General features: G+C 37.1%; 1 protein-coding gene across 2 annotated transcripts; it reads left to right on the top strand.

The window, feature by feature from the left end:
* Nucleotides 1–465: 465 nt before the first annotated feature.
* Nucleotides 466–16,806, top strand: LOC116295874 (stimulated by retinoic acid gene 6 protein-like). 2 transcript variants are annotated; one of them, XM_089038311.1, is made up of 19 exons: nt 466–790; nt 2,764–2,830; nt 4,286–4,377; nt 5,362–5,531; nt 6,215–6,335; nt 7,137–7,191; nt 7,625–7,765; nt 8,280–8,350; nt 8,490–8,548; nt 9,305–9,366; nt 9,585–9,720; nt 10,561–10,633; nt 10,983–11,064; nt 11,514–11,562; nt 12,056–12,176; nt 12,523–12,624; nt 14,766–14,929; nt 15,481–15,621; nt 16,290–16,806. In XM_089038311.1, the coding sequence occupies exons 1-19, from the start codon at nt 522–524 to the stop codon at nt 16,592–16,594; spliced, it is 2,280 nt and encodes a 759-aa protein (XP_088894437.1). In that variant the 5' UTR covers nt 466–521; the 3' UTR covers nt 16,595–16,806. The 2 variants fall into 2 exon arrangements, with proteins under 2 accessions (XP_088894437.1, XP_088894436.1); XM_089038310.1 differs by having other exon boundaries at nt 10,558–10,633.
* Nucleotides 16,807–16,852: the final 46 nt, after the last annotated feature.

The following is a 16,852-nucleotide window of genomic DNA, read 5'->3' as shown; positions in this document are numbered from 1 at the left end:
CTGGGTCCAGCCTGAGTTTCATGGCAACATCATGAAGGTTTGTCCTGACTTTGTTAAAGAATATAGAAAAAAACGTTTTCCCTGATCAATCATGTTTATAAATAACTGGGTTTTTTTTCTATAATACAAACGTCCCATCCTCGAACGTCTCCTTTTTGTTTAATACATCTGTAAATGGGTCGTGGGTGGTGGTTCCAAGGATCGTCAGTTAGATAATAATTTATAGGCCAATTGTTAATTCTACTTGCGCTGGCCATAATTTTAACCAAAATAATGAAATATCATTTAGCTTTTAACTTTTTTAGTTAACTGCTTATTTTTAGGCCAATTGTCAGTTAACTGTTAAACCACATCCACAGGCCCCCATGATGTAACGATTTTCAGATTTATTGGGCTTCCTGTGGGTTTTTAAACCTGGAATATGCAAAGTAGGTGTTTTAAAAAGTAAACATTGCGTTAGTAATCATTTCGTTCGGCTCTTCCTACTCGTCGTATTCAGTTACATTTGATCTCCCATCAACATGGTACCTAGTGATGTTATTGGCAAAGTCATACTGACTGTATACAGGTTTCCTCAGTTGATACAGAACAAGACTTTGACTGAAATTTTCACGGTCATCGTATCCAACTCAACCATATTGAATGATATAGCACAAGTATCTGGGATAAACAACAACACCATTACAGATGCTATACAGCTATATCTTACGGTGGTAGAATATATAACTACATTGCCTACTACAACTTCTACAAATTCTACGACCAATGGCGTCAATGCTACTTCGAACAAGTAAGTTGTATTCAGTCGAGAAATCGATTTTATTTTTCAGTGGTTCTTGAGCTCGCAGATTCTAGTTCTGTTACCAGTTATTGTTAGGCTAAAACGTGACTATGATTTATTTGTATTCTTCGCATAAGCAAGCTTGTTTCAAAAAATACCGCCTTTAATACCAATACTGATCGATTTTAAAATCATGATGACAATGTTTTGGAAGCCATTTAATAGTAACAACTTAAGGTTTATGCATTACTCGGTAGTGGACGATTATTTTTTTTGTACAGTGAGGCAATCCATAGTTAATATTACATAACTATATTGGCAATTGCATTACACCATGCACCGATTTATTGTCGATCGAAAAATAGGTTTATTTTGATCATTCGGTGTATTTGAACTCAATGCTTCATTTTAAAGAGCTTGAAACAGAAGAAACTAAGAAAATAATAAGCTGAAAAATACTCGCAGCAGTGCTAACAAATCGAGTGCTCTTCCTGTAACCGGTCAAAAAATTGTACGTTTAGGCGCGTCGGCTTGGTTACGTGGAACTGTGAAAATGTGTCCTGTACAGTGTAAACGTAGAACATGAGGCGAAACTAATGACATAAGAGAAGACCGCCTTATTATCCACTGCCGGTTTTCAGATCAATGCGTAGGCAGAGAAGTTCGACCTTTGACCTTGACAGAGGGTCTGGATGGGGGTCCAGTTGTCAGATAATATTTCGTTTATTTGTCACTTGTCAGTTAAATTTCGGGTATTTTGTCAGTCAGTTGTCAGTTAAATTGTAGGCTTTTTGTCAGTTGCCAGTTTTTATCGCATTTGTCAGTTGTCATGATTAATAGATCCTATCCCATCCTCGGGAACCCAAGGATAAAAATCTGTCGCTCGTTTCTCTATACCAACTCGTTACTAACTCTTCTTTTCTCTTTCTGGTGGCAACGAGCGACAGAATGTTACCCCTGGGTTCCCGAGGATGATCCTATCCAAACCCTCTTTGAATTTAGTACTCAATGACACATAAATTCGAAGGTACAATGTTACTTTGCTAAAAAAAGAGAAGAGTTTTTAGGCACGTGTTTTGACAGCAAGGACAACGCAGGAAGCGTTGCAGCTGGCCCCTTCTGTGTACTTCAGTATCTAGAGTTTAATAGCATTTGTTCATCGGTTCACTGGTGCCATTATTCGATTTCAAATTGTAATCAATTTTAATTGGTTTGGATTTGCATGGATTAATATCATTTGTTGTCAATTATTGGATTCATCGGATGACTACGCAGGGCATTATTCAGTGTGTATCATCAAACGCCCCGCTAACAAGTACAAGGCCAGTCGAAGTAACATAAACAACTGTGATCAGTGATAACATAATATCCTGTGAAGCAAAGAACTAAAAGAGAGAAAAGAAAATTTATTGAATAGTCTCAGCGAACAGGCTTTCAGAGATATCATTTAATACTTGGCTAGGAAAACCTTCCCCTCCCCTCCCTAGGCCCCCTCTCCTCTCCCATCTTCAAAGCGCCGCTACGCAGGCTAAGGTTAGGGTTGTTCTCTCATCTTTCCCGAGTGACTAGCTCATCACTGGTCTTTATCGAAAATTGAACTTCTGCATAAACAAATGCGGCGAGCCATTGCAAAGCCCATACAGATCGGGCGCCAATATTATAGATTGATTATCAACTGTCTAGGGCTATAATTTCAAGTTATCTTAAATTTAATTGTTAACATTGTGTAATGAAAATTCATGTTTAAGTTGAATGCAAATAATGACTATTTCGTATCCCTTTTAGCGACTTCTGCTGAGTGACTTATTTTTATGTGTGTTCCACATATTCATTAGTTTACAAATATTTATTATTTTGTACCATGAACAACATATTGAGACGTTGTTTGAGGCATTCTTCCTTTTTTCAATACGGCAAAATCAAGTAGAATGTTAATTTGCCGTAAACGATCGACGTAAACGTAATTCATCTTTTTCTTTTAGTACCCAAGGTGGTATATGCATTCCAAAAGGCCAAGGTGATTTCACCACATTCTGTCTATTCCCATCGGTAGGTAGTTTGAAGTCTAACAACGTTGATACAAAAGGACTGAACTGATGACAATTTGGAGGCAGTAGAAAGTCTCTCTATTTCGCTCGAATGACCGCGAAATAATGGTTTCCAGTGATGTGTTTATCTGTCCCATTGTATTTTATCAAGCTAGCTCGAACTCGAATGAAAAAATATATACTATATTTTGTGTTCAGTCAAATTTAAGACTCAAAACTGCTAGTTAGCATTGTATTGTATTGTTCCAGGAAAAATACTTCATGTGATATTCCTTAAAACTGTTGCACCGTGTATACGAACCTTGATAATCCACTCCCCCCTCCCCCCTCCCCCCTCCCCCTCCCCCCCTCCCCCCACCCCCTCCCCCCCCACCTCCCCACCTCCCCACCTCTCCCCATCTCATTATTATTGGTAAGGTTCTCCTCAAGAAGCACTACTAGAACTTTTTTTAAAGACTAGCTCGGAAGATTTGTTATAAATAGAAACGCTTTTTTGCCTTTTATAATATTCCGCAATTCTGATGTCAAAATAAAAACTAGTCGAGTTGGAATTTCAGTACAGACGCCGTCTCCCTTAAAAACGGTCTCACAATGCGGTTACCGGATGTTTCGCCCACAAGTCAGTTCGCCCACACCGTTTAGCCCACAACATATCGGCCATCAAATCAATTTCGCCCACACGATATCATGTTATATGAATATACACTTGAAAAGCTTTATGAAATAGAATTTATGTAATTTTAAGTCCATCAAAGCAATGATGGAACTTTTAGAATAGCATTAATTCCAGTTGTCTCGATGAAAGTCAAAGATCTATCGCGCTGTAGGCTCGCGCTGTATCTCACGAACTCGGATGTCAATGAAAATGACACATCAAAGCATTCGATATGATTAAATAATCATGTTTTTAATAAAGATTTTCTTCAGAAAGCCAAGATTTGTTTCGAAAATCTCACTTGTTAGTTTCACTTCATTGACGAGCAAGTCTTTACACTAATTTGTCGCCGTCACTCCGTCACAACAAAGTCGTTCGCCTCTGAAGTCAATTCTCAGCGCTTTGGCTTTCATCGAGACAACTGGAATGCTATTCTAAAAGTTCCATCATTGCTTTGATGGACTTAAAATTACATAAATTCTATTTCATAAAGCTTTTCAAGTGTATATTCATATGACATGATATCGTGTGGGCGAAATTGATTTGATGGCCGATATGTTGTGGGCTAAACGGTGTGGGCGAACTGACTTGTGGGCGAAACATCCGGTTACCCACAACGGTTACCCACAATGCACTGCAGTTATAACTTGACCCAGCTTTTATTCGACCTCGGAATTGCATTGAAACACATCTTCAAAACCTAGCAACCAATTTGTCAAGGTTATTCGCGGTTCTGAAAAACCTACCATGGGAGATTTTGAAAGGAGACTTAACAATGTAATATTTTTTTAAAATCAAAAGTTCTTGATCATCTTGTTATTGTCTTTACTGGCGAAACGTCAAAGTCCAAAGAAACGATGCGGCATCTTGTGGGAAAGACCAGGGCTTTGCATGTAAGTGTCAGCTGTATGTTTGAACAAATTGAATTGATTTTATATGTGATCATGGTAATCATGAGGCGCACGAATCCAAAAGATCCATATTAGCAATTCCAAAAACGATCAAGTGACTGGGGCGACGTTTGAAATTTAATCTAATGAGCAAAAAAACTGCCTTTTGAAGAGCATATCACATATCAGTTTCGAGTTCTCTTGGCCCAGTTGTTCAAAGCCCGATTAGTGCTAATCCTGGGTTAACTGTTAATAAGACCTATAGAGTTAATCCTGGACTATGATTAGCGTTAACCCGGCTTTGAACAACCCGGCCCTGTTGCTCAGGGCTAGCCTACATTTTGTAAAGAATATTCATGTGTATTCATGAAGGTCCGTGGATTTCAAAGTGTTTGACTGTATTGTTAAAGTTGTACATTCTTTACTTTACCGTTGGGATTTGAGTGTGAATATCAAGAACTCATTCGAGGCTAACCCTGAGCCAAGACGTCTGGGTGTCCTGAGATATTATATTTTGATTGATGTTTTTGGGAAGACTAAAACCCAGGCCTTGAGAGGTATTTTCCTACCCACTTCACTGGCTGCAAGTACCACCCCTTACATCTTTCCATAAGGAAATGTTTGCAGATGCTGAGGTACTGGTAGATTATCATTTTCTGAGCATAAGGAAAAAAAGTAATTCCCATTTAACAACTTAATGCGGAATTACTCAATGAATTTTTCAAATCAGACCCTTATACTTCGAGTCTAATGTTTTTACATTCCACGCCTTTTTTGGAATCATTCCACATATATTAATGTTATAACTCCCAAACCCTTACTATCTATTTACGTTCGCATTTTCCACTTGGATTCGGCGCCATATTTCATGCAGCTCTTGTTTATTGTTATTTTTTCGCATGTCGTTTTTTCTTCTTCTTTGAGTTCAAGCAACGATAGATCAAAAGTGTCATAATCTTGATAACTACATATTTGTTCCTTTGACAGACCACTGAACCTCGTAGATGGTTTTGAGAACCGCTTGGCGTACGCCTGTGCATTTGGGGCCACTGTAACCAAGTGCTTGAGTATTTTGCTCATATCTGATTACGAAGAAATTTTTAGTGAAGATATTCTTAAAGTTGAGCAAGATCCGACGAATCCAGGTTGGCTTGCAGGTAAAAGCTATTCCTAAAAGCATGGATGATAGAAGTAACATTTCCAATACTTGTTGCGCTCATCTCGGCCGCATCATACATGTTAGTTTTTCCATTTCAAACCACATGCATGTCATCCCCTAGAGTATTTTTTTATTTATTAAACAGTCGCACATGCGAAGGCACATGAATATGAATATAACTCAAACAAAGAATCTTATTCTGAAGAGAATGATACGTTGACTGTAATGGGAAAACATTAGGTCTTTTGGAGCATGACTGCAGGAACTAAAAGCCGTTCTCTTTAAAGGTTACACTAGCGAAAGATCATCGAAAGATCAACTGGAAAATTTAGCCTCGTTTAACTCGGATGACCCATACTCAACAACGATGTTAACAATTCATTTGCTCAAAGATATTATCTACCTACAATCCGCGCATTCAGTTCAAATGTACATTTTCATACCTTTCAATAAATGGATCCCCACTTACTCTTATCAACCCCCTCCCCTTCAGTTCAATGTTGTTTCTATACAAGGTACACCCCTCACTCAAATCAGAGCTGATCATCTCGATATTGTGAAGGGGGACGGGGAAAAGTGATATAGTTTGTTTTGTTTTTGGATGGGAAGGGGAAGTTGGATATGAGTTTCAATCAACTAGTTTTGGCGCTGATTGTAGTTATTGTTTCTCTATACCTACAGTATTCTGGAAGATGTTAGCCATGATCATCATTGGTATTGCATACTATCCTCTGTTTGCTTGTTTGTCGACGAAATATGTAGTGTTAGGAGGAATCATTGGGTTCTTGTACAGCAGCTTATGGTGAGTTTATTATGACTGTTGTCACGACTTGCCATAAAGGTGCTGACACACGGTGCAACAGGACTGTTGCAGCGTGTGTCTACCCCAAACTTGTTGCACACAACGTTGCATGCAACAAATTGAAGTTGAATCGCGCTCTACTATTGCAACATTGCGCGCAACAAATTTTATCATGTGAACATGGCTGCAACATTAACTTCAACATTTTGAAATTTCCAGCCAATCAGCTTGCACCAAATTTATAACTGCTGACCAAATATCTTAACATAGCAGGCTGACACAAGCGTTGTTGCGTGAATATGTTGCAATGTGTGTCACCCCGATTCAAATATTTGTTGCTTACAATTTTGCGTGCAATGTTGCACCGTGTGTCAGCACCTTAAGTTTCGTTATCATATTCTATCCTACATCCGAATACTACTTTGACAATTTATCGTCTCAGTAAGAGGAAAGTAACATAAAAATTTGATGTAATTTTTTTGAATACATTTATTAGCTAAGCAATATTATTTAAACATGAATATAACAAATTTTGAGCTCTTAAAGAAAAATACAACATGCAGCGTGTAACACTGAAAACCTTCATCAACGTTTTATGAAATAGCTGTATAAGGAAGATGTTAGAATATTACATATAAATTATCCATTTTATTTAGTAAAATTTCTAAACGCGTTTTCTAAAAAGTCATGCATTTTTTTGAAATAGCTGTTGTATAATAAAACACGAACTCCAAAAGACGTGCGCCGTCTGGAATGGTTGCATAAATAAACAAAATTAATGGAAATTCATTTTTATTTCAGGTTAATAATGAGTATATTTTATGCAGCACAGTGTCCAAACTACTTTGTCACCATGGTGAGTATTTTCGTTTGTTTTGGAGATTTTGAATACCGATAAAGGGCATCCATTGAATGACCTAAATATCATTCAGTTAAATTGGGCGCGATTTTACTGAATTCAATAGACGTCTTTAGCTTCGTTGTTTGTTGCGTTTGTTGTGCATATTTCAGACCATGTGATGCCTCTCTGTGGGAGTCAATTCTGTCATATGTAAATATTTTAAAGTGCTTATCATAAAAGAACAATTCTCAAGGGAATGTCATGTGATCTGAAATGAGCAATTTGCATACGCAGCTAAAATACCGTTGATCTATTGAAGTTTAGAAGTATATAGAAAGCCCAAACATTTTAAAACTCTTAATTAAGGGACAGGACAGCCTGAATATCGCTCATGCTTTTTTCCACCTTAATTATATATTTGTTTTTGCTATCTGAACTGTTTTACTAGATATATCCAGGAGATACCTTTGCATTTGCACTGCCAGTTTACGTATGCTTCGTTGTTCTCGTCTGTACGTACTTTGTGGTCATGGTTAAGAGTCTGATGAACTTCGCCCGCAGATACAAGGTTGATAAACAGCAAAGCTATGTAAGTAATACAAACGACTTGTTTTACGAGGGCCTGTAACAGATAAAGCACGAAGCCGTGTTTTCAATGTGGCCCTCAATTTCTGGTCAAATTAGGATTTGGAAGCTGATTTTAATGAAGGGAGGAAAACCCTCGTGGAGAAGAGCTAGCACTCATAGAAAAACCCACGAATCACAGGAGAGAACCAAAAAAAATACTCTATTCACATAAGGCACCGAGCCCAGCAGGAACCCGAACCCAGGCCGCATTGGAGAGAGGCGACGCAATAGCCGCGTGGATTTGAATCCGCAATTTTTCACTATACACCTATTTCAAAAAACGGTCGGAGTTCTGAAATCTGAGAAACACGAGAAAACATTGGGCATACTTTTGCATACAGCAGTAAATGCATCATCGTCTTCCTTTGTTGCGTTTTCCGTCGGCATTCCCTACATACAGTGATAAAGATATTTTAATTTTAATTTTTTTTTTCTTTCCCATTGTCTTTTTTATTTTCAAAAAAAAACAAACACAGGAAGTGGAATTATGGAAAACCTCTTACAAATATAAATACGTTAAAAGACTCCTACAAGCCGTACCCAAAGAGTAAGTACTACAGCCTGTTTATTTCTTGATGTCTTAGGGATGTGAGTGAATGCCCTGTATTACACGTTGAAACTTGATGCTAAGTGATTTAGCCCACTTCCTAGTTACTGCCACTCCCTAATTATTCTCTTACATCTAGATGTCGTGAAAAGTCGGCTATTAACAACATTAAAGCGAAGATGTACAAATGGAAGCCTGGTAAGAGCTTTGACCTTATCGAGGAAACAATCAAGATATTTATTCAGTATACGTCTTTCCACTAGATAACACATTATTTACGCACTAGCCTTGCCGTTACCTCAACCCCGCCACGTCCCCGTTTCTTAGGTGATTACTCAGGCACATAGCAAGGTTTGGATATCTGGCTACGAATTTGGAAATTACTTTTAGTTCTTTTCCAAGCACGCTTGAAATTTATCTTTTATTTCACTCGTCGTCATTTGATTACCTATACCAACTATGGTACGCCCTTGCTCTGAACTTCCTACTCTCTACCCTAAGTCCTGTACCCTTTTTGGCTTTTATAACCTTTGCCATGTATCCTATACCCTGCAACTTGTGCCCTGTACACTGCGCCTTTTTGAAGAAAGCCAACAGGAGATTGTAGGCACTTAGACAGCTAAAAAAGTGTGGTACCCCGCCCTGTGCCCCATACACTGTAACCTCTGCCCTGTATCCTATGTCCAATGCCCTGAACCATGTGCCCTGTGCGCCATACACTGTAACCTCTGCCCTATACCCTATGTCCAATGCCCTGAATTTTATGAAACATGTCCCCTGTGCCCTAGACACTGTTATCTTTCCCTGTACCCTGTACTCGGTGCCTTGTCCCTTCTCGATCTCTAACCATTTGGCACATACACTTTAAACTGTGCGCTATATCCCAAGAACTGTACTTGATTTTTGTGTTAGTAATGGCGCAAAATTATTTTCATCTCTTTATTTTTTCCCTAGAATTCAAGTACTCCACTCGTGTTGTTTGTACGTACGTGGTCATTGTCCTTATGTTATACCAGGTATGATGTGCAGCCATATCGTAACTCAGTAATCGTAAGACCCATGTACTAGCCGTTTCGTTTGGGAACAATTATGTGGTGCTGTGCAATTTATTTTAATTTTAATAGAAAAAGCAATAATTAATTTTGGATTACAGTCTCGATTAAATTGGTTATATTTCATATCATAGGTGTTTGTCGATACTTGCACACTCACCCATAGTTTCTTTTTCGTTTAGGTTGGAGTATTTCTTGTTGTGGTATCGGGTTTTTTGTACACATTAAGCCTCCAGTTAATACCTGTATATTCAACTTATCTGCTTGCACTTGGGTTTAACATAACGTTAATCGAGTACTGGATATTTATTGGTTATGGTGAGTATAATGCATGAGTGTTGAGAATAAAACATTTCTTGGTGAGCTCAGTGTTCACTTGCTCTTTAAGAAATATAATCCATAGGTAGATAAAAAGATCTAATCATGCAGGGGAAAAGTGTCTAGATTAAGTAGCCTTCTCCGTATTCAAATCTCACTTTTCTTATTTTAGTTTAGTTTAGTTTAGTTTAGTTTAGCTTAGCTTAGCTTAGCTTAGCTTAGCTTAGCTTAGCTTAGCTTAGCTTAGCTTAGCTTAGCTTAGCTTAGCTTAGCTTAGCTTAGCTTAGCTTAGTTTATTTGTCACAATATAAACATATACATTTTATAAAACTTGAGACATACAAATTTTGTGACAGGGTTAAGAAAACAGAACTTTCGAGAGACGTTTTGAGATACTTTTGTTAGTTACGTTGCCAGTGTAGATTATGAAAAAGAGCAGAGTCGGATTCAGGAATTTTAGAATTGGGGTGACTATTACAAAGGGTTTATCAGGAATTCGACATCAAAAGGGGGTGATTAGTCGCCCCTTTTTACCATCCCTGGATCCGCCCCTGACGACGAGGAACCTTCAATATTTTTATTTTGTATACATTAGGAACCCAAGCGCGAAATATGATTATAGGTTTGCGAAATACTAATACGAGAGTTGCCTAGCTGTTTTAACAAGAGGCAAATACCTAGATTGACACCACCAAAAACTGTTCAGTTCACGCGATCTTCAAAAAATTGGTCATTAAGCTTTTTTCTCTTCGTTAATGTTACATTTAGTTGAGTTTTGTTTGTCTACATTTAATTACTTCAAACGATCCATAACCATATTGCTTCGTTGCCTCATAGTAGCTTGGTTCGTAGCATTGGCAATAAGCAGCATTTACAGCATTGTTTTGATAGCCAACATGTTGTCGTGGTACAGGTAAAAAGTAATTATTAGAAATTTGAAACGTCACAAACGGTTTATTCTCGATGTTTAATGAAAGATCGTATAAAACTCATTTAAATTCCATCCATCTATCCATCCATCCACCCACCCACCCACCCACTCACCCACCCACCCATCCATCCATCCATCCATCCATCCATCCATCCATCCATCCATCCATCCATCCATCCACCCACCATCCATCCATCCATCCATCCATCCATCCATCCATCCATCCATCCATCCATCCATCCATCCATCCATCCATCCATCCATCCACCCGCCCATTTTTATATGACAACCATCAGTGACGTTTTTGCATTTTTGATTGGTATTCATATAGAGGCCATCTTGCAAGACTACAGCGAGGAGACAAAAGCTTTCTACCTGTAAAAGCCCTTGAGAATAGCCCTGCTTCCATTACAGTATGTTTACATTCAATGAAAATTACTTTACCTGGTCTTTAAGGGGTCCTGTCAATTATCTCCTGGGAGAGGGTGAGACCACATGTTTTTTTTTGAGAAAACAATATTGACGGTTATCAAATGCAGGATCACACAGTAGAACCCCAGCCACTAATAAGGGGGATGTCATTAAGGAATATAGTGCCTCTTGGGGGGATCAGTTAATCTGTATGATGTTGCAAAAAAAGCCTAACCCTAATCCTAATCCTAGCCCCCCCCCCCCCCCCCAATAAACAATGACTGGTTCTTAAAGATGATATATTAACTGTATGTACATTTAGCTTGTTTCCGGTTTTAGCAGATGTTCGTAAACTATGCTCTGTTCTCTGTTTCATGGGCATACAAGGGACTTAAAATACACTTGTCTGATGAAATATTATTAAGGTTTTTTGCCATCGTTAATTATTTAGGTTGCGACTCTAAAGTATTCTGGATATCAAGCTGCTTATGCTGCTTGGAGTAAGTATATTTATTGTATTAAAAAAAATTCATTTAAAAGTTACGTTGGGGAACTTTTTTAAAATAACAAGAACGCATCAAATTAGAAGAGTAGATCAGAACAATGTTAAAAAACAACTATTGAGAAAAGAAAACGTCTGCTATTACTTTTTACTTTTTACTTTTTTAAATAACTTTATTACCAATAGCAGAGTAAGTCATACATTAATTTACTTCTTGATTTTCCAAGATTACTCCTTATAGCTTCATGAAAAGTCATGTTGCTTTGAAAGTGGGTCATAATCAACAACTTCATACTCGCGTTCGGGAGAACTTCGGGCTAACTTCGGGCTAGTATTTTATAGAGGACATTTTATAGAAAAACCGTATTTGTTCTTAATCGAAAAAGTAGAAATTCTTAAAAGGACTTGCAAACTTGCACTTCAAATTCCAACCAAACTAAACTTGTATCAGTATTTATCATTTATTTTGAGTTATTTTCTTTGCCACGTAGGTTATATATTTCTACATCTTCTCATTTTCGTTATTGGTACCGTCATTGGCATTCAAATCGCGCATCCTATGATTCTTGGAACATTCGATTCCTTTTTATGGGGCCAAATCTTCAACATTTGGTAGGTTATTACAGAATTTAGATTTTTATAATTTTCACTTGGTTTGGGAATGGGAAAACATGAAGCATAAGGCTAAAAGGTTTGTCGACCCCCTCAGCGCGGGCGTAATCTTTCCCATTTCACACCACATGTCATGTAGGAGCGGACTACAAGGGAGTCCAGGACTGGACTAGTCATTCCCTAGAGTATTATTTCTTTGTTTAACGGTTGCGCTCGGTTGCACATGAATATGGATACAACTCAACAAAGAATCTTATTCTCAAGGGAATGGCACGTGATCTTAAATGGGAAAACATTACGCCCTCTGTGTCTGAATCATTTTTGTCTCATTACATTATCTCAACAGGCCAGCCATACTTGTTTCAACAGTATTCTTTCTATTCCAATATCTTTTGGCCAAGTTTGTCTTTTTACATTATCGTGGATCAGCTTTGGCGCTCGACAACAGGTTTGTCTTGAAATTCTTTTTACATCGGCTCACTGGCATAAAAAAGGTTTTTTTAAATTTATTTTGAGTTGGGTTTTGGAAGGAGGGGGGGGGGGGGGGGGGGAGGGAAGGTCGAAGAACACGAAGAAGAACCCTTGATTTAACTAGGGAGAGATCGGGATACAGATCTATTAAACAAGATATTCTGCTCACCAAGGGGCCCCCGAGGTGAGTGCCGATAGTGCACCACTGTTACACCAAGCCTTGATCCCCTAGCTCTAGATAGAAAAGTGTTTTCATCAGACCGGGGTGTTCTTTTATGTTTACAAATTACTGTTTTACACTTCTTATCTCGATGGCCGAGTTCATTAATTCATGCGGGATTCCTGTGGATATGACTGGTACGTGTGTCGGGTGTGTTAGTGGGGAAATGTTACCCCTTCCCCAGATATCTTACCACTATTTTGACATCAATTAATCATTGTAAGGATCGATTAGAATAACCTTTTTTTCTTTATATATAAATTGTTAGTATATCATTGTAAATAGTTATATTAATTTGTTTTATGTATATATTGTAATGCGGTCTTGAACTTATGGAAACGTCGCTATATAAAAATAAAGTTATTATTATTATTATTATTATTATTATTACTACTATTATTATTTTCATTATTATTATTATTACTATTATCATTATTATTACTATTATTATTATTATTACTATTATTATTATTACTATTATTATTATTATTATTACTATTATTATTTTTATTACTATTATTATTATTACTATTATTATTATTACTATTATTATTTTTATTACTATTATTATTATTATTATTACTATTGTTATTATTATTATTACTATTATTATTATTACTATTATTATTATTACTATTATTATTATTATTACTATTATTGTATTATTGGTATTGGATGAAATCGATGCAGCATTACCACCTGACATACTCCGTCAAGTAACCCAAGCAAGAGACAAAGGAGCAAGCTCATGGCTCAATGCGATACCAATTAAAGAACAGGGACTTACTTTGAATAAACAAGAATTCAGAGATTCTCTTTGTCTGCGTTATAATATACCGTTATCGGGTTTACCAAGTACCTGCGCTTGTGGCACAACCTTTTCGGTAAGCCATGCACTATCTTGTAAAAAGGGAGGATTTGTTGCACAAAGGCATGACAATGTCCGTGATCTACTTGCCATACTTTTAAACAAGGTTTGCAACAACGTTCAAAAGGAGCCACAGCTTATCCCATTGGATGGCGAACAATTTAATCTAAAATCTACTAGCACAAGTCAGGATGCAAGGCTCGACATCAAAGCTGGATCGTTTTGGGCACAGGGAGTAACTGCATTTTTTGATGTAAGAGTATCGCATGTTAATTCCAAGAGCAACCAAAACAAATCCACTTCTACAATCTTCAAGGATCAAGAAAGCGAAAAAAAGAGAAAGTACCAGCAAAGAGTAATCGATGTCGATATGGGAACTTTTACGCCCTTAGTTTTTGGTACAAATGGAGGAATGGGGGCAGAATGCCAGATTTTTCTAAAGCACCTTACTGAGAAATTAACCAAGAAGACAGGGGACACATATGCAAGTACTATAACATGGATTAGAACTCGATTATCTTTTGAAATAATTAAGTCAGTACACATGTGTGTCAGGGGGACAAGAACCCCTTTTTTTATGGACAATGAATTCTTGAATGACTTTAATCTTAACGCCAATGTAGCGGAAATTTAGAAATATTTAGATTTTAATAATAATTGTATAGTTTTAATATAGTATTATATCAGTGTGAAGAGCTGGACTCGTGTTTTGAGCTATTAATTTATTTTACAAATATGTTTTTATAGATAAATAAGTATATATTATATAGATTTGTTATTTTATATTCATAATCTTTTCTTTTTTGTTTTATAATTATAGCAATATTCTTATCACGTCTCATATTATAATGAAATATTAGTTAATTATTATTGTCAATAAAGTTATTATTATTATATAATTTACTATTATTGTTATTATTATTATTACTATTATTATTATTATTACTATTATTATTATTATTATTATTATTATTATTACTATTATTACTATTATTATTATTATTATTATTATCATTATTATTATTTTCAGGCGACTTTTTCACATTTGCACATATTTCCTGTTCTTCTTCAACATCTTCCTGGGAGTGATATCTTGCTTGAAGAGGATTATCATCGGCACTGTTATTGGTGTTATGTTTCTTGGTCGACTACAGAAAAGTTTGTTACCCAGGGATTTTGAACTCAAGGATCCAGGTATATATACTGCATATACACATGTGAGCAAAATCTTGCAGTGTTACGTCATAGCCGCCATGTTGGTTGACGGTAACGAAGCATTCCTCATTAGCTTCTCCTGTTGGATCAACCATCATGGCGGCTGTTGAATAGTTATTAGTATCTCAAGGGATCAAGGGATTTTACGTGGTTTTTACGTGTTACTTCATAGCCGCCTTGATGGTTGACGGTAACGAAGCATTCCTCATTAGCTTCTCCTGTTAGATCAACTACCATGGCGGCTGTTGAATAGTTATTAGTATCTCAAGGGATTTTACGTGGTTTGATTTTATGTGATTGCACCCCAAAGATAGTGCTTCTTCACATTCAAGAGTTTTACTGGGTTGCCTGTGACATGCATAGTTTTCTAAAAATGGGTCATGTATTTTAACGTCTGTATTTTTAGTCTTCCGTGTTAGAAAATGCCAAATTTGGCCAATGATAGCAATGAGTCCTTGCGGCATCACCCAAAAGACCGTGGCCGACATGACCTACTGTATATATTACAGAAATTGTACTTTCTTTTACAGGTTTCAGTGCCTATGTTGGGTACTTATATCTAGACCATACACATTCCAATGCAGTCTTGGTCACATTTTGTAATGCGCTGCTTCATAGTGTAAGTGGACAACACTCAGCAAGGCCTTCTACCAACATGGCCGATGACAATGGTAGGTTGACTGATTGATTGTCAATATTAATCTCTATCCAGTGAATTCATATATTTCCTCTTCTGGATTTGTGAGTTTAATCTCGGGTACGTTATGATATATAAGCAGGTTGATTTATCTTTTGTTTTGTTTTGTTGTTGTTGTTGTTGTTGTCGTTATTGTTGTGTTGTCGTTGTTGTTGTTGTCGTTGTTGTTGTCGTTGTTGTTGTTGTTGTCGTTGTTGTTGTCGTTGTTGTTGTCGTTGTTGTTGTTGTTGTCGTTGTTGTTGTTGTCGTTGTTGTTGTCATTGTTGTTGTCATTGTTGTTGTTGTTGTCGTTGTTGTTGTCGTTGTTGTTGTCGTTGTTGTTGTAGTTGTTGTTGTCGTTGTTGTTGTCGTTGTTGTTGTCGTTGTTGTTGTTGTTGTTGTCGTTGTTGTTGTCGTTGTTGTTGTCGTTGTTGTTGTAGTTGTTGTTGTCGTTGTTGTCGTTGTTGTTGTTGTCTTTTTCCTTCGTTTCGTGCTCCCTATCTCTTGCTTTGTTTGTATCTTTCTTCCTTTCTTCCTTGCTTCTTCCTTTTGTTGTCTATTTTGTATTTTCCTCATTCTATAGATCTTATTGCACACTTGCGGAGGGTTATAAATCACTAAAGTCCTTTTTCATAATGTGTATACGTATTTCTTTTCTGACAGTAACACAAATACCCAGTCTCGTATCTGACGTTTACAATGATCGAAGAAGAAAGAGATTAAGAAATCGCTGGGCTCTTTTCCTGACTTTGAGCAATAACCCAGGCCTCATAAAAGAGCGAAAATACGAAAAATTCGTCCACAAATCTCCTCTGGCAGCCTTGGGCGTTTTAGTCAATGATTTTCAATCTCATTTGCCAGGACAGCTTGAACCAGTAAACAGCATGCACTCTGACCTCGTTTTACGCAATGGTGGAGTAGATGAATATCAGGAAGAAAAAATGTTAGTGCAGACTTCAAAAGTATAAAATGACTTTTATCTGACAAGATAACTGTATTTAAAAATTATATTAGGGCCACTATTTTCCATGCTTATTCAAGGGGGCGAAGGGGCTCATATGTGTAAAGCGCACGAAGGTGCGCACTTTATCCCCTCACACTATCAGTGCATGCTTGCGATTGTTTAAAGCTAAAGCTACTCAGAACAGAAAGAAAACGAAACAGAGATGGAGATCAACAATTTTATTTGTTTATTTGTACAAGGTTTTTTGATGGTGTTTTAGGGG

This window comes from Actinia tenebrosa, unplaced genomic scaffold (genome assembly GCF_029948245.1).
Source record: "Actinia tenebrosa isolate PJP-AT-01 unplaced genomic scaffold, QUT_ActTen_1.0 PGA_scaffold5__44_contigs__length_20552954, whole genome shotgun sequence".
NCBI lineage: Eukaryota > Metazoa > Cnidaria > Anthozoa > Actiniaria > Actiniidae > Actinia > Actinia tenebrosa.
Note: the sequence above shows the minus strand (reverse complement) of the source record. Positions and strands in the feature narration are given on the sequence as shown.

Bases quoted from the DNA above. Each gene is read 5' to 3' on its own strand.
- LOC116295874 (XM_089038310.1), top strand. From the start codon at position 522: ATGGTACCTAGTGATGTTATTGGCAAAGTCATACTGACTGTATACAGG. The intron at 7,766-8,279 runs GTAAGTAATACA...AAACAAACACAG, and splicing joins TTGATAAACAGCAAAGCTAT to GAAGTGGAATTATGGAAAAC. The intron at 11,065-11,513 runs GTATGTTTACAT...TTAATTATTTAG, and splicing joins ATAGCCCTGCTTCCATTACA to GTTGCGACTCTAAAGTATTC.